This window comes from Oryctolagus cuniculus, chromosome 1 (assembly GCF_964237555.1).
Source record: "Oryctolagus cuniculus chromosome 1, mOryCun1.1, whole genome shotgun sequence".
Lineage (NCBI taxonomy): Eukaryota > Metazoa > Chordata > Mammalia > Lagomorpha > Leporidae > Oryctolagus > Oryctolagus cuniculus.
This window is the reverse complement of record NC_091432.1, coordinates 61,894,086-61,921,123: the sequence shown is the minus strand read 5'-3', so window position 1 is coordinate 61,921,123 and position 27,038 is coordinate 61,894,086. Positions and strand designations below refer to the sequence as shown.

General features: G+C 39.1%; 2 protein-coding genes and 1 pseudogene across 2 annotated transcripts; 2 read left to right on the top strand and 1 right to left on the bottom strand.

Annotated features, from left to right (window-relative positions):
- The first annotated feature begins 8,160 nt into the window (after positions 1-8,160).
- LOC100350380 (olfactory receptor 52A5-like) lies at positions 8,161-9,041 on the top strand (annotated as a pseudogene).
- A 4,696-nt stretch (positions 9,042-13,737) lies between these two features.
- Positions 13,738-14,349, bottom strand: OLFR605 (olfactory receptor 605). Its single transcript, NM_001171444.1, is given in 1 exon segment — positions 13,738-14,349. A coding segment is annotated over 1 exon segment (612 nt).
- Positions 14,350-24,794: 10,445 nt separating this feature from the next.
- On the top strand, positions 24,795-25,754 carry OLFR630 (olfactory receptor 630). Its single transcript, NM_001171445.1, is given in 1 exon segment — positions 24,795-25,754. A coding segment is annotated over 1 exon segment (960 nt).
- Positions 25,755-27,038: the final 1,284 nt, after the last annotated feature.

Sequence of the window (27,038 nt, the reverse complement as noted above, 5' to 3'; positions counted from 1 at the left end):
CTGCAGGTGGAGGATTAACCTAGTGAGCCACGGCGCCAGCCTCAAAATGAACGTATCGTTTAATTTTTTTTTTTTCTGTGAACTTCATGAAATACCCTTATATAATCTCACTTAACATACAGAATCTAAAACAGCCAAACACACAGAACTAGAATGTACAGTGGTGGTTCAGGTGAGGAGTTGAGGCGAAATGGGTGAGTGATGTAAAATAAGCAAGTTTTGGAGATCTATTATATAACAGAGTGTATAAAGCTAACTGTACTGTATTAAACTCTTAAAATTTGCTAAGAAGGTAGAGTGTATGTTGTTCTACCACAAAATAAATATATGAATAAAGAGGGCAGGAAAAATCTTTGGGGGCTGGTGGATATGCATATGGTACTAGGTTACTGGAGTTTCTTTCTTTCTTCTTTTAAATTTATGTATTTATTTAAGGGCCATGGTTACAAAGAGGGAGAGACAGAGAGAGATAGAGAGAACTTCCATCCACTGGCTTACTCCCCAGATGGCTGCCAGGGTTGGGCCAGGCCAAAGTCAGGAACCAGGAGCTTCAACAGGGTCTCCCACACTGGTGGCAATGGCTCAAACATTTGGCCATCAGCAGGTCAGAAGTGCAGCAGCCAGATGCCCAAATGAGAAGCTAGAGTCACAGGTGGTGGCTTTATCCATTATGCCAGCACTGGCCCCTTGTACAGAGTTTTGATGATGAAAAGGATGACTGTTTTCTTGGGTACAAAATATATATTGAGCAGAAAGGGATGGATATCCCAATGAACAGGTGTACTAGATCAGGTACACCCATTAAGATGAAGGTAGTGTGATTGATGAATGTAGTGCAGTTAAAGTTAAGCATGGTGATTCTGACTACAAGGAAACATACTCCTGCCTTCTTTCTTATCTTTGTCATTAAAGTAGTCAAATGGGCATCCACACTGGTAAATCTGTGAAAACACAACAATAAAGGCTATCCATATGTTAAGTTCTCCCTTGGTGAGTTTCTTGCAAATTAGAAGCATTGTATTTCTATTACCAGCTGCTAATCTCATTAAGAAGTAGTTGCAGTAGAGAATATTCTCTGTTTACAAGTCTGCTTTAGTTTCAGAACCTCCAGAGTATTTTGCCTGAAGCTGGTTCTTTGAATTCTGCCTGCAATTGCCAGGCTGATAAAAAATCCTTAAAGTAACACATTCTCCTCGTATCCTAGCAAAGCAATGTGGAAAATCTAGTTCTAGTCCCGGTTGCTCCTCTTCCAGTCCAGCTCTCTGCTCTGGCCTGGGAGGGCAGTGGAGGATGGTCCAAGTGCTTGGGCCCTGCACCCGCATGGGAGACCAGGAGGAAGCACCTGGCTCCTGGCTTCAGATTGGCGCAGCGTGCCCGCTGTAGCGGCCATTTGGGGAGTGAACCAATGGAAGGATGACCTTTCTTTCTGTCTCTCTCTCTCACTATCTAACTCCGTCTGTAAAATGAAAAAGAAAAGAAAAAAAAATGAAAAAGAATGTTTGCAGTATTAAGAACTTCCCAATTATTGTTAAACTTTTGATCAATACTTCTGTCTCTAAGTGCAGATTCCACGTGCTTACTACTCCTAATCTAGTAAACAATAATTTCCATCAAAGAATCATATATAAATTATATTCTCTGTGGTTATTATTTTCCTTATTTTCCTAATATGTTTAATAATCTAAGTCTCCCAAATCAAACACTAGGGTATTCTCATTTATTCAAAAGTGTATTCAATATGATTATTAGGGTTCCTAAAGATGGCTGATATTAAAAAATTCTGTGAAACTAACTATAACGCAAATCTTTGAGGTGTTTTTTTCCACCTATTTTTAAAGAATGCCACAGATTTTGGTATGTTTTGTGTTAGAAAACAAAATATTATTTTTGTACCTAGAAACTTTTTATATAAGGTATATAAACTTCATGCATTTCGTATATACAAATTAAGGAACATGGTGATTCTTCTCATCCTGCCTTATCTCCCACCCACACTCACACCTTTCATCCTCTTCCCTCTCCCATTCCCATTTTTATTTTTTACTAACTTTATACATATATGGTTTATAAGTAAAGAACTCAACAAATAGCATAAAAATTAAAAAGTATTCCTCAACAATTAAGACAGAGGCTATTCAAAGTTATCACATGGCAAAGTGTCAATTTCACTTCCATAGATTACTTTTAGGTACCTATTAGTTACCACAGATCAGGGAGACCATATGGTATTTGTCTTTTGGGGACTGGCTTATTTCACTAAGTATAATGGTTTCAAGTTACATCCATTTCTTTGCAAATGACAGGATTTCATTTTTTTTTCACCACTGTGTAGCATTCCATGGTGTACCTATACCATAATTTCTTTATCCAGTCTTCAATTGATGGATATCTGGGTTGCTTCCATATCTTAGATATCATGAATTAATCTGTAATATACATGGAGTACAGATGGCTCTTTCATATACTGATTTCATTTCTTTCTTTCTTTCTTTCTTTCTTTCTTTCTTTCTTTCTTTCTTTCTTTTTTTGACAGGCAGAGTTAGACAGTGAGAGAGACAGAGAAGAAGGTCTTCCTTCCTTTGGCAAACCCCACAAATGGCTGCTACTGCCTGCGCGCTGCGCTGATCCAAAGCGAGGAGCCAGGTGCTTCTCCTGGTGTCCCATGTGGGTACAGGGCCCAAGGACTTGGGCCATCCTCCATTGCCTTCCCAGTCCACAGCAGAGAGCTGGCCTGGAAGAGGAGCAATCGGGACAGAACCGATGCCCCAACTGGGACTAGAAACCGGAGTACCAGCACTGCAGGCAGAGGATTAGCCTAGTGAGCCGCAGTGCTGGTTTTATTTCAATTCTTTGGGGTAAATTCCCAGGAGTGGGATGGCTGGGTCATATGGTAGGCCTATATTCAGGTTTCTGAGGTATCTCCATACTGTCTCCCATAGTGACTGTACCAGATTACACTCCCCCTAACACTGGATTAGGGTACCTTTTCTCCCTGCATCCTTGCCAGCATTTGTTGTTTGTTAATTTGTACGAAAGCCATTCTAAGTGGGGTGAGGTAAACTTCATTGTGGTTTTGTGTTACATTTTCCTGATGGCTAGTGATCTTGAATATTTTTTCATGTGTCTGTTGGCTATTTGGATTTCCCCTTGAGAAATGTTTGTTCAAGTTTTATGTGCATTTCTTAACTGGATTGTTTGTTTTGTTGTTGTTGAGTTTCTTGATGTCTTCATATATTCTGGATATTAATGCTTTATCAGTTGCATAGTTTGCAAATATTTTCTGCCTTTCTGTCAGTTACCTCTTCACTTTGCTGAGTGTTTCTGGGGTCTTTTCGAAGAAGTCTTTAGCTATGTCAATGTCTTGCAGGGGTTTCTGGATGTTCTCTGGTAATTTGATGGTATTGGGTCATAGTTTTATGTCTTTTATCCATTTTGAGTGATTATTTTTGTGTAAGGTGTAAGATAGAGGTCTTGCTTCATAGTTCCGCATGTGGAGATCCAGTTTTCCTAGCACAATTTGTTGAAGAGGCTGCCCTTTCTCCAGGGATTGATTTCAGCTCCTTTGTCAAAGATATGTTGGTTGTAAATGAGTGGACTTCTGGAGTTTCTATTTTGTCTCACTGGTCTTTCCATCTGTTTTTGTGCCAGTACCAGACTCTTTTGATTGAAACTGCCCTCTATTATGTCTTGAAATCTGGTATTGAGATATCTCCAGATTTTTTTTTATTAGATTCCTTAGGTATTTGGGGTCTCTTGCATGTTCATATGAATTTCAGCATTGTTTTTTTCTAATCTGAGAAGAATGTCGTTGGACAGGTCTTTGCTTCAGCCTAGCTCAATCACAACATTGCAAACACTTGGAGAGTGAACTAGAGGATGGGAGATTGCTTTCTCTTTCTTCCTCTCTCCTTTCATATATATAAATACATTTTAAAAAGAGTGATCACTTGATAGTTGGAGTTAGGGGATTAGTTCATGTCTAATTAAACCACTAAATGTAATGAATTTCACATTGTATAATGTATTTTAAGAACCAATACACTAAGTCCTGCATCCTGTAGTAAAGAATAAAAGGCAACTAATCCAACATTGGATATATTTAAAGGCACCTGCTGGCAAATAAGTATATTATGATAACTTTGTTAACAATATAATATTCGAAATATTCTCCAAGATTCTATGAAACACATCATATTGAGATAGCCTGTAAGTTACTCTGATAGCATAGTAGCACAAAGAACCGCTACAACATTTGATAAATATGGTTGGTAAGGGGTACAATGTAGTGTGACCAAATGACCATTTTTGTCTTTCTGATTTGCAAATTCTCTATTAATCAGATTTTCTTTTCCATTCTCTAAATGATTTCAGATTTATCATGATTTGATTTGCCATTTCCTGGTTCTCTGTCCTTGGAAATATTTTCTCAGGAATAACAACTGCAGGCTTTCTGGATATGTGCCTTCAAGCAATGAGCATCTTCCTCCTACAAAGCATGAATGAGTCTCAGAAGTATATTGACTTCTCCAGGGACCAGGTCTACAGCATTGCTCTGGGATTAGTTTAGATCCCAAGAATGGCTAGGAAAAGAAACTGCTAATGGCTGATGATGAGAGAAACTTGGCTATTAATACCATTCCAAATCCAAAATCGGGCATCAAAGAGCCATTCCATCCATTGCCCTTGCATGTCAGCTGGCTACCTGTATAGATGGGTGAGTTTCTTCTCCGTGTTTGGAAACATGAATATGATCAGGGCTTACAATTAATTATACATATTATAGGAAGAAGTGAAAGGAATAGCAGGTCAGATACCTTAATCCTGATTCTCTCAGTAATAATCTTTCTTTATTCATGGCTATCTTTTTTCTCCATTCCCAAATGTTTCATTTTGTTTTTGTTCGGTAATATCAGCAATTCATTAGAATCATGCCGTTTAGATATAGAAGAGAGGTAATTAAGTACTATTTTTCAATTTTATGGGGAAAATTCTTAACAAACACTTTGCAGTAATTACTAAAAGGAAATCTAGTATTTTTTGGTTTATTAAAATTTTAAAAGAAGAGCTAGTCTGTAGTTTGTGGCGGGGGAGAGTTAGTTTGAGCCAGATGAACTGAATGATGTGAACGATTAGGCAAAAAGGTAAAAAATAGGATCACCCTATTATGGGTTCAGAACTCTGGTCTTACTACCACAGTAACTATAGCTCATACCTCAGCCCTCTAAATCCAATCTGCCCTGTATCAAGCACATTAATAATTTGTTTTTTTGTTTCTTGTTTCTTATACTTTTCAATATCACTATTTAAGAAACCCTCCTATTCTATTCCTCTCTTCCATTCAGAGATCAGGAATGAACATTTTCTGTTCTGATTATCATAGAAAACTAAGTTGCACAAAATGCCTGCCCTAGCAATTTTAAATAAATTGTTAATATAACCTCTTTTAAAAAAATAGTGTTCCTGTTCAAGCTTTCCCTGTCCATCTACATAAATGAGGATTATTTCTCAGAAGTTGCCGAATTACTCAAATTAACAGAACTTACTGACTCTATTAAGGTCTGCACAGCATGGAGACATAATTTTGCTATTGTTAAGAATGACCATTTGTTCTAACTACAGAAATATCTAGGCTTCCAGATCTCATGAGCTCCAGAAGATCTGTGTACTGATGAAGTGTTTGATCAGTTTCCTCATTCTTCATTATGTTTTACATTTCCTCAAGAAGGCAGTATGTGTGTCTGTCTTCACAGTTCTCCACAGGCTCAGACATGCATTAGCTATCCAACTTTGAGTGCTTACTCTTTTCCATACCTTGTGCCAAGAATTTCATATATAATCTTATTTATATTTCTCAATAATTCACTGAGCTAAGTGATATTATCACATTGCTCATAATGAGGCAAATAGGAGAGCCTGCATTATATGATATTTTATATTTCTTTTTTAATTTTTTGGACGGGCAGAGTGGACAGTGAGAGAGAGAGAGAGAAAGGTCTTCCTTTTTGCCATTGGTTCGCCCTCCAATGGCCGCCGCGGCCAGCGTGCTGTGGCCAGCACATCGCGCTGATCCAAAGCCAGGAGCCAGGTGCTTCTCCCGGTCTCCCAGGCGGGTGCAGGGCCCAAGGACCTGGGCCATCCTCCACTACACTCCCGGGCCATAGCAGAGAGCTGGACTGGAAGAGGGGCAACCAGGACAGAATCTGGCCCCTGACCAGGACTAGAACCTGGTGTGCCAGTGCCGCAGGTGGAGGATTAGCCTATTGAGCCGCGGCGCTGGCTGATATTTTATATTTCTTAATTCTTATCCCACGATTTTACAGACCACACTATATGGAATGAAGTCAATATAATTAATACCTTATTACTTATAATGGAAGGGCTGGGGCTAACAATTTTAATTTTATGATTAGATCATCTGAAAACTTGAAAGCACTTCATTATCTAGAAGTACAGACAGTGTTTTGCAGTTTCTTTAGGCTCCGTGCTTAAAAGCTTGTGCCACCTTCACAAGAATCTTTTAAATTTATCAGCAGTCATTTTAGGACATCCATCATTTCCTTGGCTTCACTTCATTCCATATTGTCATCAAAAGGAATTTAGGTTTACAAACTTTCTAGTTGTTTTAATCTTTATTTGTTTATTATTTTGGCCTGAGCCTACAGATGTGTGTGGCTATAGAAATTCATGTAAGAAAATCTACTGTCCAGCAATTACTAAAGCATTACATATTTTAATACTTTGTGGACTTTCTATATAGACCACACATATATTTTCCTATTCCATATAAACCATTTCAATTACTCTTCTGGTTTTATAGAAGTAACCCGTCAGGTTCCTCCTTTCAAAGAAAAATACATAAAACTCTATTCAGAGTGATACTCCCCATTTAGTCAATGTATTTGGCTTTGGCACAATCAGATTGAAGATGCAAAACACTTTAATATGATTTTAAGACTGTTGCATGATTAATGGAAAATAAAAAATGATAAAACATATAAAGTTGCTTTAAACCTCCATAGTATGCCAGGGGAAAACTAGGAAATGTATTTAAAAAATTCAGAAATTTGAGGTAGTTGTGAAGTGGGACAATGTATTCAAAGGTGTCAGAAATTATTTTCCCTGTTATCTGTGACAAGAAGTGAAAAGAGGTGTGTAATACAAGCTTACGTTGAACTCCATTATAAATACCAGAGTGTTGTCATTTAAGCTATAGAGGTTATCCAACAGATTAGGTTTTTGTGGCCTGAATCCCATCCTAATTTTTGGACCCTAATTTATATACCTGTTATATTTTCTCTCAACTTTCTGTCCCCTCTAAGATTTGTGAGTGCTTACATTGCTTTATACCCAATCCTGCTAATCCATCCACTTTGAAGAGTCATGGGCAAGAATTAATTTTTTTAAGTCAAAACTTCTCAACCACTACTGATGAAAGAATACCTCCTACATATCATCTCCACAAACCTGGATAATTGGCCTGCACATAGCTAATTCAACTGATATTTGTTAAAAGTTCAAATCTCCTCATTCTCTGCTATGAAAGTCAATCATTAAGATGTGAAGGAAGTAGTTTACTGCCTAAACCACAGTAAACGGGAAGACTGAGAGAGGCTGTTGCTATCTGAAGTTACTGAGCTTTGGGCTAATTTGACAGAGCTATAATGCTGAGGATCCATACTACAGCTTTAAGTGTTACAGAGTAAGTCACCTAATCTGAAATATATCTGGAATTTGGAGATGGATATGGACAGAAAAGTTAAGATGGCCCTCTGTGACACCATCTGAGAATACATTGAAGACAAGAAGAAACAATGCTGTTAGATCAGTTTCCTTCTATTTCCACGATTTCTAGGTGATGAACACTGGATCATAGTATGTGCCTGCAAATGTGGAATATCCAAAAGTTCTATTCTTATACCGATCTCTATTAATGTCCAGACAATTAATGCCACTTGGTCATATTTCCATCCCCCTTACCTTTTCTTGTGTTTTATGAGAAGTAGAATAATAGTGCCCTTCTTCCTTTAAATCCATCATTTTTCTCTGAAGAGCTATCACACACAATGGTGAGTAAAGGATACAGCAGCCTTCTGGGATCTACCAACGTGTCATATCTGAACCCAAGTACAGTGGTCCTGGTTGGGATTCCTGGACTAGAACATGTGCAATTTTGGATTGGGTTTCCCTTTTTTGGCATTTGCGTTGTGGCACTCCTGGGGAACATCTACTTGCTTATCATTATCCCGACAGAGAGAAATCTACACCAGCCCATGTACATCTTCCTGGCAGTGCTGGCAGCCACTGACCTAGGGCTCTGTGTAGCCATTGCTCCTAAGATGCTAGCCATCTTCTGGTTTGACTCTTTCTCCATGGCTTTTGATGTTTGCCTCACCCAGCTTTTCTTCATCCATGCTTTGCAGGGCATGGAGTCTGGAATTCTGTTAGCCATGGCCTATGACCGCTATGTTGCCATCTGTGATCCTTTAAGGCATACCTCTATCCTCACACCTTTCTTTCTAGTCTGGGTGGTACTGATGGTAGCAATCCGAGCAATGGTGCTTGTTGGGATTTTACCCATTCTACTCAAAAGACTGAAACATTTCCACTCTGTGGTTATTGTCCACTCTTATTGTGAACACATGGCTGTAGTCAAGCTGGCTGCAGAAGATGTACATATTAATAAGTCCTATGGGCTCTTTGTGGCTTTTGCAATTTTAGGTTTTGACATGATCTTTGTCTTCATCTCCTACATTCTGATTTTTCAAGCTGTTTACCGTCTTCCCCAGAAGGAAGCAAGACTCAAAGCATTCAATACTTGTACAGCTCATATTGTTGTCTTCCTGGAATTTTATATCCTTGCCTTCTTTTCCTTCTTCAGTCACCGTTTTGGTCATGTGTGCCCCTATGTGCACATTCTTTTGTCTACCATTTATCTACTTGTTCCCCCTGCCCTAAACCCTATTGTGTATGGTGTGAAGACCAAGGAAATACGCAGGCGAGTTACTCAGATTTGTATAATTAAGTTTGACTCTCAGCAATAATATAACAAATAATATATCAGATGTAAACAACACATTTCTTGCTGGGTGTTTGGCACAGTGGTTAATCTATTGCTTGGGACACCTGCCACCCCATATTGGAGTACCTGGGCTTGTGTTTTTGTTCTACTTACAATCATTCATCCTGTTAATGTGTACCCTGATAGGCAGTAGGTGAAGATTTAAGTACTTGAGTTTCTGCAACCCACCTGGGAGATCAGAATTGAGTTTGAGGCTCGTGGATTCAGCCTTGCCCAGGCCTAGCTGGAGAAGGCATCTGTGGAGTGAACCAGTTAATAGAATCAATCTCTCTCTCTCTCTCTCTCTCTCCCCCCTTTACCCTCCCTGCCTGTTTCTCTGTCTTTAAAATAAATAAAATAACTAAAAATAAATACAATTTTAAAAACATACTTATTTGTTTAAAATAAAAACTTAGCTGTTGCTTTCCCACAAAGAATTTATGTTCCAAAAACACAAGCAGTCAGAGCATGAGACAAACTTGGTTGAGAAGTATCATGTATCTTATAAATTCCTATTATCAGCCCCTTTCTTTAGTCCTTCAACTTTTCCTTTTGCACTTTCCATTCCTGTTTATTCCTTTGCTTTTCTCCTTTCCTTGTATATACTTGGGACATCTTCCACTGCTTTTTCCAGGTCATTAGGAGGGAGCTGAATTGTAAGTGGAACAGCCAAGGCACAAGCCAACAATCATATAAGATGCTGGGGCAGGTGTTACAAGTAAAGCTGTCACTTGTGACCTGGCATCCCAAATGGGTGTTGGTTTGACTCTCAGCTGCTCTATTTCTGATCCAACTCCCTGATAACGTGCCTAGGAAAGCAGAAGAGGATGTTCCAAATATTTGGCCCTCTGCACTCATGTGAGATAACCATAAGAAGCTCCTGGTTCCTGGCTTCAGCCTGCCAAAGCCCTGGCCTTTGTGGCCATTTGGAATCTACCCAGATGTCCATCAATTGGGATATTATGGTGTGTGTGTATATATATGTGTGTGTGTGTGTGTATGTATATATATATACACTATGGAATAAAAATATTATGGTGGGGCTGTCACCATGGCGCAGTAGGTTAATTACCTCTGCCTGCAGTGCTGGCATCCCATATGCGTGCCAGTTCTAGTCCCGGTTGCTCCACTTCCAATCCAGCTCTCTGCTATGGCCTGGGAGAGCAGTAGAGGATGGCCCAAATCCTTGGACCTCTGCATCTGTGTGGGAGATCAGAAAGAAGCTTCTGGCTCCTGGCTTCGGATCGGTGCAGCTCTAGCCGCTGCGGCCATTTGGGGAGTGAACCAAAGGAAGGGAGACCTTTCTCTCTGTCTCTCCCTCTCACTGTCTGTAACTCTACCTCTCAAATAAAATAAATAAAATCTTTAAAAAAAGATATTATGGTATATATATACACTATGGAATATTACTCAGTGGTTAGAAAATGAAATCCTGTCTTTTGCAACAAAATGGATGCAGCTGGAAACCATTATACTTAGTGAAATAACACAGTCCCCAAAAGACAGATACTGTATGTTTTCCCTGAGCTGTGGTAACTAACAGAGTACCTAAAAGTTAATGTATAGGAATGAAATTGACATTTTGAGATCCTATGATTATTTACAGCCCTTGTCTCTATGGTGGAGGAACAGCATTTTGTTCTTCTTACGATTTGTTGAACTTTTTTCCTTATCATAGGGTTAGTCTTAATATAAAGTAAACTGAAAATAGTTCTTTAAAAAATTAAGAATGAGATTAGGAGATAGAGGAGGAAAAAGGATGGCTGGGTGGGTAGGGTGGAGGTTAGGATGGGAAGTATCACTATGTTCCTGAATCTGTATATGAAATACATAAAACTTGTATGCCATAAATAAATTTTTTAAAATCCAGGAATATGCTTTTTTTAAAAAAGAAAGTAGGGTACAAAGAAAGGAGATAGAAGTGATACTGTACAAATCATAAACCACCAGAAAGAGGCCATCACTGGAATGCAGCACATATTTACTGTCTCTGTAGTAATTCACATCTTGTGGTAAACAGGGAGTTAAGGAAGGAGCCACATTTTTTTAAGATTAATTTATTTTGTTTGAAAGGCAGAGGCAGATAGAGAGAGAGAGAGAGAGAGAGAGAGAGGTCTTGACATGCTGGTTCACTCCCCAAATGGCCACAACAGCCAGAGTTGAGCTGATACAAAGCCAGGAACCAGGAGTTTCTTCTGGGTCCCCCACCTGGGTGCAGGAGCCCGAGGACCTGGGTCATCTTCTACTGCTTTCTCAGGACATAGCAGAGAGGTGGATTGGAAGTGGAGCAGCTGGGACTCTAACTGACACCCATATGGCATGCCAGCATCGCAAGCAGTGGCTGTACTTGCTGTGCCACAGCACTGACCCCAGGAAATACATTTTTTAAGAAGGAAACATTTTAATGTTTCTAGTAAAAATATATTTTTACAGATTTATTTATTTATTTGAAAGGCAGATTGAGAGAGAGAGAGAGAGAGAGAGAGAGATCAATCTTCCATTTACCAGTTCACTCCACAAATGACCATGATTACTGGGCCTGGACCAGGCCAAAGCCAAGAACCTGGAACTTCATCTGGTTCTCTCACATGGCTGGCAGGGGCCCAAGTACTTGGGTGTCTTCCACTGCTTTCTCAAGCACATTAGCAGTGACGTGGATGAGAAGTAGAGCAACTGGGACTTGAACCAGTACCCATATAGGATGCCTGCCTCTCAGGTGGCAGCTTAACTTGCCATGCCACAATGCTGAACCCTAAAATATTTCTTTTCTTTTCAAGAATTTCTTTTTGAACAATTCCAGTGGCATAATTACCCTGATCTGATATAAACTGAGTTATTTATGATCATATACTTTCTCCTTTAATAAAAAGTGATATATGTATTACCTAAAGACATCTCCTATGAATCAAGCTCACTGGGCCTGAATGAGTACTCTGCAAATTCTGAAGTCTGCAATGTGAAGCATGAAGTTATTTTTACCCTCTGGAGACCCTGTGACTAAGGTTTAAAGAGGCCATGTGTTTGTTTAGGTAACAAACCAATAACAAGCCATGTCACTCTTTTTTTTTTTTTTTCTTAGAAATTTATTTATTTATTTATGGTGTCAGAAATCTCCCTAGGCTTTAGTCATGAGTTTCCAAGGCTATGGAAGCCTCTTGAGTTCGCTGACTCTGATCTTATTTAGACAAGGTCATAATCAAAGTGGAAGATCTCTCCTCCCTTCAGAGAAAGGTACCTCCTTCTTTGATTCTTTGATGGCCCATTCTTTCTACTGGGATCTCACTCACAGAGATCTTTCATTTAGGTCATTTTTTTTTAACCAGAGTGTCTTGGCTTTCCAAGCCCAAAATACTCTCATGGGCTCTTCAGCCAGATCCGACTGCCTTAAGGGCTGATTCTGAGGCTAGAGTTCTGTTTAGGACATTTGCCATTCTATGAGTCTGCTGTGTATCCCACTTCCCATGTTGGATCGTTCTCTCCCTTTTTTTATTCTATCAGTTAGTATTCGCAGACACTAGTCTTGTTTGTATGATCCCTTTGACTCTTAGACCTATCAGTGTGATCAATTGTGAATTGAAATTGATTACTTGGACTAGTGAGATGGCATTGGTACACACAATCTTGATGGGATTGTATTGGAATCCCCTGGCACATTTCTAACTTCACCATTTGGGGCAAGTCCGATTGAGCATGTCCCAAATTGTACATCTCCTCCCTCTCTTATTTGAAAGTCAGAGTTACAGAGAGAGGGAGAAACAACCATGTTACTTATAATAGAGAGAATATTCTATCAGCAATATGGTGTTGACTTGATACTGAAATGTTGAAGCATTCCATACTTAATGTTTGAAAACATGTCCTGTGTGTCAATCATTGTAAATATAAGCAAGATTACTTGATGTATTCAAAGAATACTAAACCAGTTATATTTCTTTTTCTATAGAATATTAACAGTAATCATTTATTTATTTTTTGTAGATTCTTAATGGAAATTTTTGAGGCTTTATAGGTTTCTTCCTTTTTTGGATCATATGTTAATTGAAAGTAAACTATTACCCGCAGTTACATAATGAGTTGGAACAGCAGGGAACAGCAAAAGATTCCCATTGCATTTATCAAGTTCTGAGTAAACAGCATGAGGCTCAGGTGCACAAAAAATATATTACACTTATTAATTTAATTAAAAGTGCAGGACTTCTATCATATATGGTCATTGTTTCTCATTAAAATCTGATAAAATATCAGTTCTATCAGAGAAAATTGAATGTCAACTATTGGAAAGGAATTAATTATCTGCCCTCTTCACTTCACATTCTGATATCATCCCAGCAAAAAATTTTAACACCATCAGGCAACTTTCATCCTTAGAAAACTAAGGACTTTGTCTTGAATTTTCCTTGTCCCAACACCGTAGACAAGGGGGTTTAGAAAAGGTGGTACCAGAGGGTACATATTGGCAATGAAGATATGTATTTGGGGGGCCACATTGTGGCCAAAACGATGGGTCAGGAAGGTAAAGACAGCTGTGGAATAGAAAACAACGATAACACAGACATGGGACCCACATGTGCCTGGAGCTTTACGACTAGCTTTCCGAGGTGGAAGACGGAAGACAGTATGGAGGATCAGAACATAAGAGACAGCAATGAAAAATCCATCACAAGAACCAATGACAGAGGCTATGCTGAGGCTGTAGCACTTGGTGGCTCTGTGTCCACACATGCCAGCTTCACCACTGTCATAAATTCACAGCGGGTGTGGGCAATGATTTGAGTCCTGAAGTAGGGGAGGTGCTTGAGCAGGATGGGATGTGGAGAAAAGAAGCCCACTCCCCGGAGGATCACAGCAGCTCCCATTTTGGCAATGCGACCATGGGTGAGGATTGATGCATGGTGTAGAGGATCACAGATGGCCACATAACGATCAATGGCCATGGCCAGGAAGAAGCCTGACTCCATGGCAGTAAAGCTGTGAATGAAGAACATTTGGGCCAGGAAAGCATCAAAAATAATGTCATGGGCTCTGAGCCAGAAGAGACAGAGCATGCGAGGCAATGTAGATGTGGAGAGGACCAGGTCAGTGATGGACAGCATGCACAGAAAGAGGAACATAGGCTCATGGAGACTTCGCTCTGCCCTCACCACAGCCAGCATGGTCACATTCCCAACCACTGCCACCACATACACGGAGCAGAAGGGAATCCCAATCCAGACATGCAGGTGTGCTAGTCCTGGGATGCCCATCAGCAAGAAGGAGTTTGGAAATATTTGAGATGTATTGTCTGGTCCCATGGTGCCACTGTCCTCTGTCTTTTGTGGAATCTTCTTTTTGGAGAAAAATATTTCTTCCAAGGTCATCACAACCAAATCTGGACACAAATAAATGAACCTAGAAGAACCCAACACATCACATTTAAAAAAAAAAAAAACCTGTCAACATTGTCCTTTAGATTGAAAAAAAAAATCTTAGGGCACTAGGCAAAAAGTACACAACCAGACACAAAATGTTAACTTTGTAAATCAAATCATAACTCTTGCACATTGATTTTGAAAAAAAAAAAAACTTTGTTAACCATCTAGGTACAATAAATATTCAATACCACTTTTTGAATTCACTGTTTATTTTTATTTTGAAGAGGCAAAATTAGCTTTTGATGTATACATCAGACTTCCCTTCTTAATAGTATCTTGAAATAGTTTTCCAGCTGACATCTGAGCACTTCCAGATACGTACTCATTTTTTCAACAGATCATAAAATGATTGTTTTTCCTTGTACTCACACAGAATCTATTTCTAGGAGAATTTAGGCTGGGTTGGCTTTTGCATCTGGAGCTTACAGACTGATTGTGTCTTCCAAAAATATGAGGATGACGGACATGTTTATACCAACTTCTGTTTCAAGAGAAATATTTGGAATTTTCCAATCAAATTACTTTAAACCTAATTTTCAAAAATCTTAATTCTCTACTTCAGCTCTGCTATAGGTTCCTTATTGTACCCGATACTTCATGACTTTTATTATTTTCATCTAAACATATTAGTCACAACAGAGATAAATATACCTGGTACTTCATTTTATATGCTATTAGTGTCATCTCAGTTCCCACCACTTTTTATATGAAGCAAGGAAGAAAAGTAATAATTTGTTGTTCCTAACATGAAAAAATACATCACCCTAGAGTCTTTGAATATGTTATATTTTAGTTGGAAAAGCAATGTAAGGTCAATATCATTTACCCAATGTTACTAATTGGGAAATAAAATCCTAGATGTTTAGAGGTAATACAATAGCATTACAGAAATAGTGATGGAAGCATAAGAATTCTAACAAGATTTTATGATTATAAAGTTTATACTGTTCTCATTATGCAAAACTTCATTCTACTGTCACAGATGTGCAATATATAGTCATTATATACCAACCAATATTTCCATAATATTTTGAGTTAGATGTCTCAAGATGATTTTGAATAAATGCACCTCATACATAATAATATACTCTTCTTTCCTCATTTTATAATACAAACATATCTACTTCTACTTTGTTTGCTTTCACTTCCATGGGTGTATTTTATATCTATCAATCTCTACTTTTTTTTTTTTAAAGATTTATTTATTACTGTTATTTGAAAGTCAGAGTTACGCAGAGAGAAGAGAGACAGAGAGATAGAGAGAGGTCTTCCATCCGATGGTTCACTCCCCAATTGGCAGCAACGGCCAGAGCTATGCTGATCCGAAGCCAGGAGACAGTAGCTTCCTCTGGGTCTCCCACGCAGGTGCAGAGGCCTAAGGACTTGGGCCATCCTCTACTGCTTTCTCAGGTCATAGCTGAGAGCTGGAACAAAAGTGGAGCAACTGGCTCTGCTGTGGCCTGGGAGTGCAGTGGAGGATGGCCCAAGTGCTTGGGCCCTGCACCCGCCTGGGAGACCAGGAGAAGCACCTGGCTCCTGGCTTTGGATCAGTGCGGTGCGCTGGCTGCAGCGGCCATTGGAGGGTGAACCAATGGTAAAGGAAGACCTTTTTCTCTGTCTCTGTCTCTCTCTCTCTCTCACACTGTCCACTCTGTCAAAAAAAAAAAAAAAAAAAGAGTGGAGCAGCTGGGTCTACGAACTGGCACCCATCTGGGATGCTGGCACTCCAGGCCAGGGCGTTAACCTGCTGTGCCACAGCTCTGGCCCCTTGTCTCCACTTCTGAGAGAGCTTCTTGATAATGTGCACCAGGAGACAGCAGGTGATGACTCAAGTACTTGTGTTCCTGATACCCATATGAGAGACAAACTGGGGTCTTGGGATCTGGGCTCCTGTTTTTATCTGACTCAGCTACAACTTTTGTGGGCATTTTGGTGAATGAAGTAGCATGTTGAAAACCTTTCTCTAATTGAAAATTTAAAAAAAATGAAAAATTTAAAAATACTCAAAAACTTTTAGCCATGTGTTATTTATGACTATCAGCTCTACTTCCCTGTTTTCTTTATGAGTATCAAGTGTACTATCTACCCTAATAAGCCCATCTTTCCCTCTAGGACAAAAGATACATTTTGGAATTAGGGTTAGAATTTCACAAATAGAAAAAGAAAGCTTGCTATCATAAGATTTAAAGGAACCTAGTTTCTGGTTGATGAACTCTCCTTCTCTTCTTTCATATAGTGTAGGGTTACATGTGACAAAGGTGTTCTTTCTTCATTTCTGATTTGATAATTGTATTTTTCATAAACGGTGACCACTTTCTAGGGCAAAAGCTAGCTGATTCCCATCCACTCCATTCTGTGCACAATGCCACTGAAGGAATTTATTTTCCCTTCATTTTTCAGAGAGGCCTCTTATCTCCTTGCTCTTTAGGCTGGCTTAATCTCTGTCATCACTCATTCTTTCTCTAGTCCTGGCTTTTTCTCATTGTTGTGTGTAGAAGAACTAAATAGGTGAAGATTTATGAGTATCTGAAACTTTCTTAGAGTTGTGCAATTGCCCTTTTTTTGTTGTTTTGTTTTGAAGTCATCTACCTGGCTTTGGGAGTTAAAAAAGAGTAAAAATTATAAAAAAGCAAGACTTTAGGCTTTTTGTAAGAAAATAATGGGGAGCCCCTGCTGTGGCTTGTCATGCCTGTGTCCCATGTGGGGACTGGTTTGAGTCCTGCTGCTTCACTTCTGATCCAGAGCCCTGCTAATGTGCCTGGGAAAGCAGCAGAGGATGACCCAAGTGTTTGGAACTCTGCTAACCATGTGGGAGATCCCAAAAAACCTTCTGGCTCCTGGTTTGAGTCTGTCCCAGTCCAGCCATTGTGGCCATTTGGGGAGTGAACCAAGGGTGGAGGATCTCTCTTTCTCTTTCTGTCTCCTTCTTGCTCTCTGTGACTCTTCCTTTCAAATAAATAAGTAAATAAATATCTAACAAATAAATAAACAATAAAGTGTGATTAATGATATCAATGACAATAGCCAGGGAAGATGAGAATAATAATTTGGTTTTCCAGTTGCCCAAACACCCTTAAAAGCAAAACGAAACAAAAAAGAAAAAAACAAAGAAAAATGTAGCTCAAATTTTCAATCTTGGGGCCAGTGCTATGGCATAGGGGGTAAAGCCGCCACCTGCAGGGCCAGCATCTCATATGGGTGCCAGTTCTTTTTATTTATTTATTTATTTGACAGGTAGAGTCATAGACAGTGAGGGAGAGAGACAGAGAGAAAGGTCTTCCTTCCATTGGTTCACTCCCAAAATGGCCACCACAGCCGGCGCTGCACCGATCCTAAACCAAGAGCCAGGTGATTCTTCCTGGTCTCCCATGCGGGTGCAGGGACCCAAGCACTTGGGCCATCCTCCACTGCCCTCCTGGGCCACAGCAGAGAGCTGGATGGGAAGAGAAGCAACCAGGACTAGAACCGGCGCCCATATGGGATGCCAGTACTGCAGGCAGAGGATTAACCAAGTGAGCCACGGCACTGGCCCAGGTGCCAGTTTTAATCCTGGCTGCTCCATTTCTGAACCAGCACTCTGCTATGGCCTGGGAAAGCAGTAGAAGATGGCCCAAGTCCTTGGGCCCTTGTACCCGCATGGGAGACCTGGAGGAAGCTCCTGTCTCCTGGCTTTGGATCAGCAAAGCTCTGGCCATTGCTGCCAATTGGGGAGTGAACCAGCGGCTGGAAGACTTCTTTGTCTCTCTCTCTGCCTCTCCTTCTCTATGTGTGTAACTCTGACTTTCAAATAAATAAATAAGTCTTTAAAGAAATTCAATCTTGATAAACTTGTAGATGGTTGTATTGATAAACAGTTAGACAGAAAGTAGAATGTGACAGAGAGATGTCTGTAGGTATACTCCTATAAGATAGGCATTTCCCATTTGTAGCAATTGAGGTTCTGTCAGCAAATAAATGCCAAGCTTAAACCAGAGAATTTAAAGAACTTGATGTAGGAATCACTGGAAACACAAAATTAAGAATTAGGAAATTCAAGAAGGGATATTGCAGCTAGGAACTTGCTGCTGTCCCTAGTCATGAAGTGAAATTTCTTGAAGGAAAATACAGAGATCTCTATAACTCAGAAAGGGAAACTGGTGTATACTTTCCTTTTGTGTAGAGAGATGACACCACCATGAGGAAGGCAAAGTGGAGAATTGTGTGTGGAGTCAATAGGAGAAAATACCCCAACCACGATTCTTCTGTATTCCTGTTTCCTTTAGGTTCTCATCTTTAACCAAGTCAAGCAGTCTAATTTAGCCATATACTGAAAAGATTAGGTCTGGAAAGTAGACTAAGCATGAGCTTTTTCCAGATACTACCTTATACTCTCTCTCATACTAATTGATCTAGGTAATTCTCTACCTACAGGGCGGAGCCAAGATGGCGGAATAGTGAGGGCGTGCACTGATAGTCTGGGAAAAGATAGTTTAATAAAAGTGGAGTTACTATAGTCTCAGGAAAAGGCTTGGGAAAATATTACAGAGGAAACTCTTCCGGATCTAGTGGATGTGACACAGAGGACCTATGGGGAGAGCTAGGACGCCCACAGCGCAGAAGCCGAGGCACGGAAGCTGAGCTGGAAGGGAGCATGGGTTGACTGTAATATTTACATCCTGACTTAGAAAACAATATCTTGAAGTTTATTGTTCAATGAAAACAGCCACAATAAAAACAACAAATGGAATATTACTTGAATAGCATAGTTGTTTCATGTTTTAACTGTTTCTGAAACAGTCATAAAGAATAAACGAGTGTTCAAATAAGAAAGCAAACAAACAAACAAAAATTCTCTACCTACAGCTATAAAGGTGGACATCAGCCCATCACATTCTCCCTATTTAGTTAATCATTCAGGATTGAGCTTCTAATCTAAAGTTGTTAAAAATTAGTGGGGGAGGGGGTGCTCTGTCTCTCAAATAAAACCAAGAATTTAGTAGTAGGGGATGCAATTTTATTTCTCAGAAATAAATAACCATATGGCATATATTTTCTTTTTTAAAAAAAGATTTTATTTATTTATTTGAGAGTTAGACTTACAGACAGTGAGAGGGAGAGACAGAGAGAAATGTCCTCTGCCCACTGGTTTACTCCCCAAATGGCCGCAACAGCGGGAGCTGTACCGATCTGAAGCCAGGAGCCAGGAGCTTCCTCTGGTCCCCTACACAGGTGCAGGGGCCCAAGGACTTGAGCCATCCTGTACTGATTTCCCAGGCCATAGCAGAGAGCTGGATTGGAAGAGGAGCAGCTGGGACTAGAACCAGCTTCCATAGGGGATGTTGGCGCCACAGGCAGAGGGTTAACTCACTGCACCGCAGCGCTGGACCTATGGCATATATTTTCATTGACTGATGAATATGTAAGTTTTGGATTCTTGATTGTATAAATGTAGATGATGTCAATTTAAATTGGTATTGGGGTAGGAAATTGACCCAACAGTTAAGATTTCTGAATCTTGTATCAGAGTACCTGGGTGAAATGCTCAGCTCCAGCTTTTTGATTTCAGCTTCCTGCTAAAGAAGATCCTAGGAGGTAGCTCTGTGGATCAACTAACTGGGTTCTTGCCACCTCTGTGGAACATGTCAATTGAACTCCTAGCTCCTGGTTTCAGTCCCAGCCTCATACTAACCACTGAGGGCATTTAGGGAGTAAACCAGTGGGTCAGAGTATTCATACTGTGTGAGTGTGTGTGTGTGTGTGTGTGTGTTGTGTTGTGTTTTCTCTCTCCGTCTCTCCCCCTAAAATAAAAATAAAATAATTTTAAAGAAATGATGTACAAGGTGAATCCTGAAGACATCCAGTGCCAGTGAAGGCAAAAAGGACAAATCATTTTTCTGGTAGTTAGTTTCATCAGGGGAGGTAAAATAATGAAGAGGGAAGGGTTTTCCTTGTGATATGGTATACATAGACTCTCACCGTCATAGACTAGATGGTGTGGTACGTTTACTTAGTAATAAACCAAATCTTATGAGAACTGTTCCTCTTATTGAAGTTATCAGTTCCTGAAAAATCCAGGTATTGATTGAATGTATTAAAAGTAATGATGCCTGAGGCCGGCGCCACAGCTCAATAGGCTAATCCTCTGCCTGCAGCGCTGGCACACCAGGTTCTGTCCCAGTTGCCCCTCTTCCAGGCCAGCTCTCTGAGTGCAGTGGAAGATGGCCCAGGTTCTTGGACCCTGCACCAGCGTGGCAGACCAGGAGAAGCACCTGGCTCCTAGCTTCGGATCAGCGTGGTGTGCTGGCTGCAGCGCGCCGGCCGCGGCGGCCACTGAAGGGTGAATCAACGGCAAAAGGAAGACCTTTCTCTCTGTCTCTCTCTCTCTCACTGTCCACTCTGCCTGTAAAAAAAAAAAAAAAAAAAAGTAATGATGCCTGAAGACTAGCAATCTTACACACTTTATTTTAAAAAACTAACTTCTCTATTAAATGAAATTGTATTACAATTACTATTTATATCACTGAATAGAGATTTTTAAAAAATCAATCATTAGTCAACATTCAAACCCTGCTGTATGGCTCAATCAATAAACAGGCATATCTGATTCAGTATTATTAACAAATATATAGAGGTTTTGTTCATTGATTGAAAACTTATCTGTAGTCAGATAAAATTTCTTAATATGTTTCATTTGAAAGAACTGTATGGCACAGCAAAAGAGATTTGAGTGGTAACAATGTGGTCATGGGCTCAATGACCCTCCACAGTTAAGTCTTTTAAAAAGTCCCTCTCACTGACCACATTGTGTCTAAAATTCTTTGGTGTTTTACCAAATTTTAAATGCAAACCAAAATCTCACCTCAACCCACATTACATTATTTGTTCCAGTAAGTGAGGCAATGAATATTTAAGAAGCTCCGCAGGATTCTTTTCTCCATACTCCTAAGCTGCAATATTCTGTTGCAATAGGAAAGTGCTAAAAGAGAACTTCGGGAAGAGATATAAACTGAAAAAAAAAAAAAAAAAAAAGAGAGAGAGATAAACTGAAGTGCTGGCACTAAATATGTTACAACCACTGCCCTGCACTTGTCATAGAGTCTCATATCTCCCGGGACTGACAGAAGGCTTATTAATTCATTCTTGTTCTGAAAATGAGTCCAATCATACACAGCAAGAGAAACTACTCTACCATGTATGTGAGACCTGGACAAAAATAAAGGTGAGAAGTAACAGGGAAATGCATGGGGAACTTTCAGAAACAAAAGAGAGAAGAAGAACATTGAAAGTGTGAGAAGGAGGACACACAGTTTGGTTCAAGAAGGAGAGATTTTTCAGCCTTATTCAGGATATAACATCACCAAGATATATTTATTGTTCGTGGTCATTCTTATAAAAGTTAGACTCAGCCTTTTAAGATAGACAGGGCTTTTTAAAGGATGCCGTGGACTGTCATGGCAGCAGACATTATCCATGGATGTGTTGTTACACAGGGTGAAAGTGTATTTTTAAACATAGAAAAGAAGGAAATTCAGAATAAAATTGGAATTTAATCAGATACCCATCAAGGTTTCTTCCAATCCCAAATATCAGTGATTTTTAGAATGATTTTTAACTGTGTATCAGAGATCTTCCTCAACTCCATGTTTAAGTCCTTTAGACCTCCAAGTTTTTTAATTGAACTGTGTCCTCCTCCACCTCTGGGAAGGAAAACATCACAGGGGCATATGATGAACATAAAATTGTAGGGATGGGTGCAGTAGAATGTGGGCTGTCAAAATGAAGCAGTGCTACAACTTAAGGGATTGTAGAATAATAGGATGACCAAATACTAGTGAATGTATGGAATACAGTGAATATATATGTTCAGAATATTAATACATCTACTCAGAATTCTAAGTCTCTAAAATTCTAACAGTTTCATTCCTTTTCATGGTCAAACTTCCCATTCAAACATGCACTATTTTCTTTTTTCAAGATTAGTGGTGAAAAGAATGAAGAATCCACAGGTAGGATTTTCATAGTTATCAGAAGAGTTTCAGAGGACAGAAAAAGATAAATAAACAATCTGTATCTTTGGTCTTACAGAGGTTCACCTCATGAAATGGAGAAGAAACTGACATAAATTTCCAATGCAGCACCTAACAGAATCTCATTTTTTTTTTTTTTGAAATGACCATTCCTGATGGTTCTTTGAGAGGATAACACAGAATTTCTTCATTTTTTTTTTGCTCTACCAATATACATAAAAGCATTATTGTCATTATTATGTCACTGGTTTTGGTCCTGTCCAAGGTAGTTGCAGGCAGGACTCTAAATTCAATAAATCCATAGGAGGCTGATTTTCACTGATAGTTTTTATGGTCAGTGAACGATATTAGAAATATCCAAATAGTTCCTGTCAGAAAAAAAGTTCTCCAACCCTGCACAGGTATTTTCTTGGTATGTTTGATAACAGCAATTTTCTAAGACACAGAAGATTCAAAAGCAAGAAATCAAGCAAGTAAATTCAAGAGTAAATTCAGTCTGTGTTTTTGCTTCTATCACAATTAAATTATACTCACATATTTTGCAATTGTATGCTTAAATCCTCGCTAATTCCCCCATTCTGTCTCCCTCATAACTACCCCCAAATCACCCCCTCTTCTTTGACCTTGGACTTGCCTATCTCATGCTTCTGGCCAATTATCGCTTTAAATGCCCAGACTTCTCTTCACGTCAGTTTTTGTTCTACAGCCCTTCCCATTTTCTCAGGCATAATGAGAACTTGGAAATCTGCCTTCCATTTAGTCTCACTGTTTATTCAGATCTGAGCATTTTTCAGATAAACATAAACTTTAATGGAAAGCTGGAAGATATCTGGTTCTGAGGCCAGTCTGAAACATTTCTCAAAAACTTCTTTTTTGAGGGTTTAAGCAGAAATCTCTCCACCACCTCGCTTGGTAATATTTCATTTCTCTGATTCTGCAACCTAGGCAATATTTTTTTTCACAATTGTCTTGCTTTTCAACTTTGAAAAAATAATTTTTATGCCTCCCCAAAAATGTCACCTTCTCTGTAACCAAAGAAAATAAACATTTGGCATGATTGTACTGAAAATTAGGGTCCACAGGCTGGGTATTCCCTACCCCGATCAAAGCTTATATCCATGTGACTAAAAAGAGTCTGGAAAGGAATTTAGTCTCTCAAAGGTCCAGAGTAGACAACAGGACAGGACAATGCCAATCTATTTACTTAGGATGGAAAGTAGGCTTTCTAAGAATTGTAATTGTTCTTACCAGCATATTGTTGTGTGTAGGTGTTTGACAAGTGAGGCACAAGTGGGGTTTTTAAGAAGCATATCATCTCCCTTATTTTAAGGATGACTTTCTTGACAATGGAACAAGCAGGAGAAATCATTGTTTCATTTGATCTGAGTACAAATCATTTAGTGTCAAGGTCAAATGTCAATAAGCTTATTCTGATCATATTTTCATTGTGGTTATTATGTTTATCTTGAATTTGCTTCCAATATGAGTTTCTATTCAATTTTTCCACAGGCTGGATCTATCTATCATCTTTCTTTTTCATTTTTTTGTACAATAAACTTGTTTACAAGCTAAAACATAGTATAAATGATATTCTGAATTTTAAAAATCAGTTAACTATATTTTTCAAAAATTACACATTTTATCATTACAAAATTTTCTTTTAAAAATGTGCACATTATTTTAATTGTCTATCTTAATTTATAATTAGTTTGGTGAGGACAGAACAAAAATAAATTGGTATAATAGTTGATTGTCTGAAGAAATCAGGCCTATGACATCAATTATATAGTTGCGGATATGTTAGTAGGACAAGAATCATTCTGAAGTATATTTGCTTGAATTCCATAAGGGTGTCATGCATGGGATTTTAACATTCTGAAAGAAAACACCAAGCTTAGGCAAATAAAATAGTTTAATGTAAATCACTGAAGGAAACAGAAAAGAAAGATTAATATAAGACCAATATCTCAGGACAAGAAAGTTTCTAACCAAATTCTAAAAATAGAATTGTGTGTGCTGCTTGGAGTAGAGTCTTTGGAAGAAAATCATCCATTTCTCCAGAGAATATGGAATGGGTTTGTATCTCAGAGGCAGCAAGGAATGTGCTGTTGGTTATAAACTAAATATTTTACTTTACTGATAATACCTAGCAATGAAATGGAGTGGACAAAGCAGAAAAGTGGGGATGGGTTAAGGAGTGATTGAAGGTAAACACTGAAGCTTGTTTTGCTTTTTCTTCACCTGACACAGATCCTGGTCTTGTAATTGCCGCTCTGGAATGTGACTGTGGAATTGGATTACATTTTAACAGTCAGCATTATGGCAACCCCAAACTCCAGCAGTATCCTGTCCTCCACATTTTATCTCACAGGTGTCCCTGGCTATGAGGACTTTCACCACTGGATTTCCATCCCATTCTGCCTCCTCTACCTTGTTGGGATAGTGGGCAACTGCACCATACTGCATGTTATCCGGACAGACCCCAGGCTCCATGAGCCCATGTACTATTTCCTGGCCATGCTTTCTCTCACTGACATGGGCATGTCCCTGCCCACAATGGTATCACTCTTCCGGGTGCTGTGGTCCATTTCCAGGGAGATCCAGTTCAGTGTCTGTGTGTTTCAAATGTTTCTAATTCACACTTTTTCCTTCACGGAATCATCTGTGCTCTTGGCCATGGCTCTTGACCGGTATGTGGCTATCTGTCACCCTCTGCGCTATGCTACCATTCTCACTCCAAAACTCATCATCAAGATTGGGATTGCAGCCCTGCTCAGGAGTGCTATTCCAATAATTCCTCTTCTAGCCCGCTTGGCCTTCTTTCCATTTTGTCACTCTCATGTCCTTTCCCATTCCTACTGTCTGCACCAGGACATTATCCGTCTTGCTTGTGCTGACGTTAAGTTTAATGTTATATACGGGCTGGTTGTGATCATTATGTTGTGGGGTTTGGACTCTTTGGGTATTTTTGTGTCTTATGTTTTTATCCTTCACTCAGTGTTAAGAATTGCATCCCGTGAGGGGAGGCTCAAGGCCCTCAACACGTGTGCATGCCACATCTGTGCTGTTCTCATTTTATATGTGCCTATGATAGGACTATCTCTTGTCCATCGTTTTGCCAAACATTCCTCACCCCTCATACACATTTTCATGGCACATATCTACTTGTTGGTTCCACCAGTGCTCAACCCAATCATCTATAGTGTGAAGACCAAGCAGATCCGCCAAGGGGTCCTCCACCTGCTTCTCTTTCCCAAAATTGGTTCAACAGTGATGTAGGAATGTCCTCAACAATGATAATGATGATATTAAACCAATAATGTAAACACGTGGTGATTTTCTTGCTCCAGGTATGTTAAACCAGAGTTTTCAACAAAGGACTGTTTGAAGAGCAGAAATAGAGCCACCAGAACATCATGATGAAACTATAAAGGAAGGAAATTGTGTCTAAGGACTTGTACAGCCTGACTTAATATGTGCTTTGTAAAACCCCATTAACTGTGAACATGTCAGAAAGCAGTGTGCTAGAAATAATTTCTATTTTCTCCAATTTGTTATTTCACCTTTTTTTGCAATTAGGTTTAGCTGAATATACCAACCCATATTTCTTTGCTTCTTGATATTCTATAATATTTCCATGAAATTTTATACTACTTTTTATGTTATATTTTTGTTGTGTTTATGAATCAGCTCATCCTTTTAAAAAGGTTGTAAAATTATTTTTGGTATAAAAGTTTTCTGTAGGGGCCAGCACTATGGCTTAGCAGGTAAAGCTGCTACCTGCAGTTCCAGCATCTCATATGGGCGCTGGTAGAAGTCTCTGCTCCTCCACTTCTGATCTAGCTCTCTGCTATGGCCTAGGAAATCAGTAGAAGGTGGCCCAAGTCCTTCAGCCCCTGAACTAAACATGGGAGACCCGGAGGAGGCTCCTGGCTCTTGGCTACGGATTGGCACAGCTCCAACCATTATGGTCATCTGGGGATTGAACCAGTGGATGGAAGACTTCTCCCTCTCTCTCTGCCTCTCCTTCTCTCTGTAACTCTGACTTTCAAATAAATAAATCTTTAAAAAAAATTTTACTATAGCTCAAAGCAGAACGTAATACTCATGGTGTATCAGTATCACTTTTTAAGCATTTATATGCAGGCTCTTTTCCCTATTTGAGGCTGTTTAGTTTCCTCAGCAATAGAAAATGGCAATCTCTATAACTTTTTATTTTAGTTAATTTTTATAAATATTTTATGGTTTAAAAGGTTTGAAAATAATTTTTGAAAAACTCCTGATATTTTCATATGAAGTGGGTAATTATTTCATTGTTTTTAATTATTTATTTACATTTTTTAAAAAATATGGCCTGTTTAGGTGTAATTACATGTTTGTAGTAGCATTAAACAGATAATATAATATTTTAGCTTTTATTTATCTTAAACTCTTTTCAATGCATACAATCTTTACATTTTCTAATTTATGAAGCATATGAATGCACACAGAGTTGTGTAACACTTGGAAAATTTTAATGTAAGTGTCTTAGTTGCCATATCTATACTTACTCAAAGAAAAAGA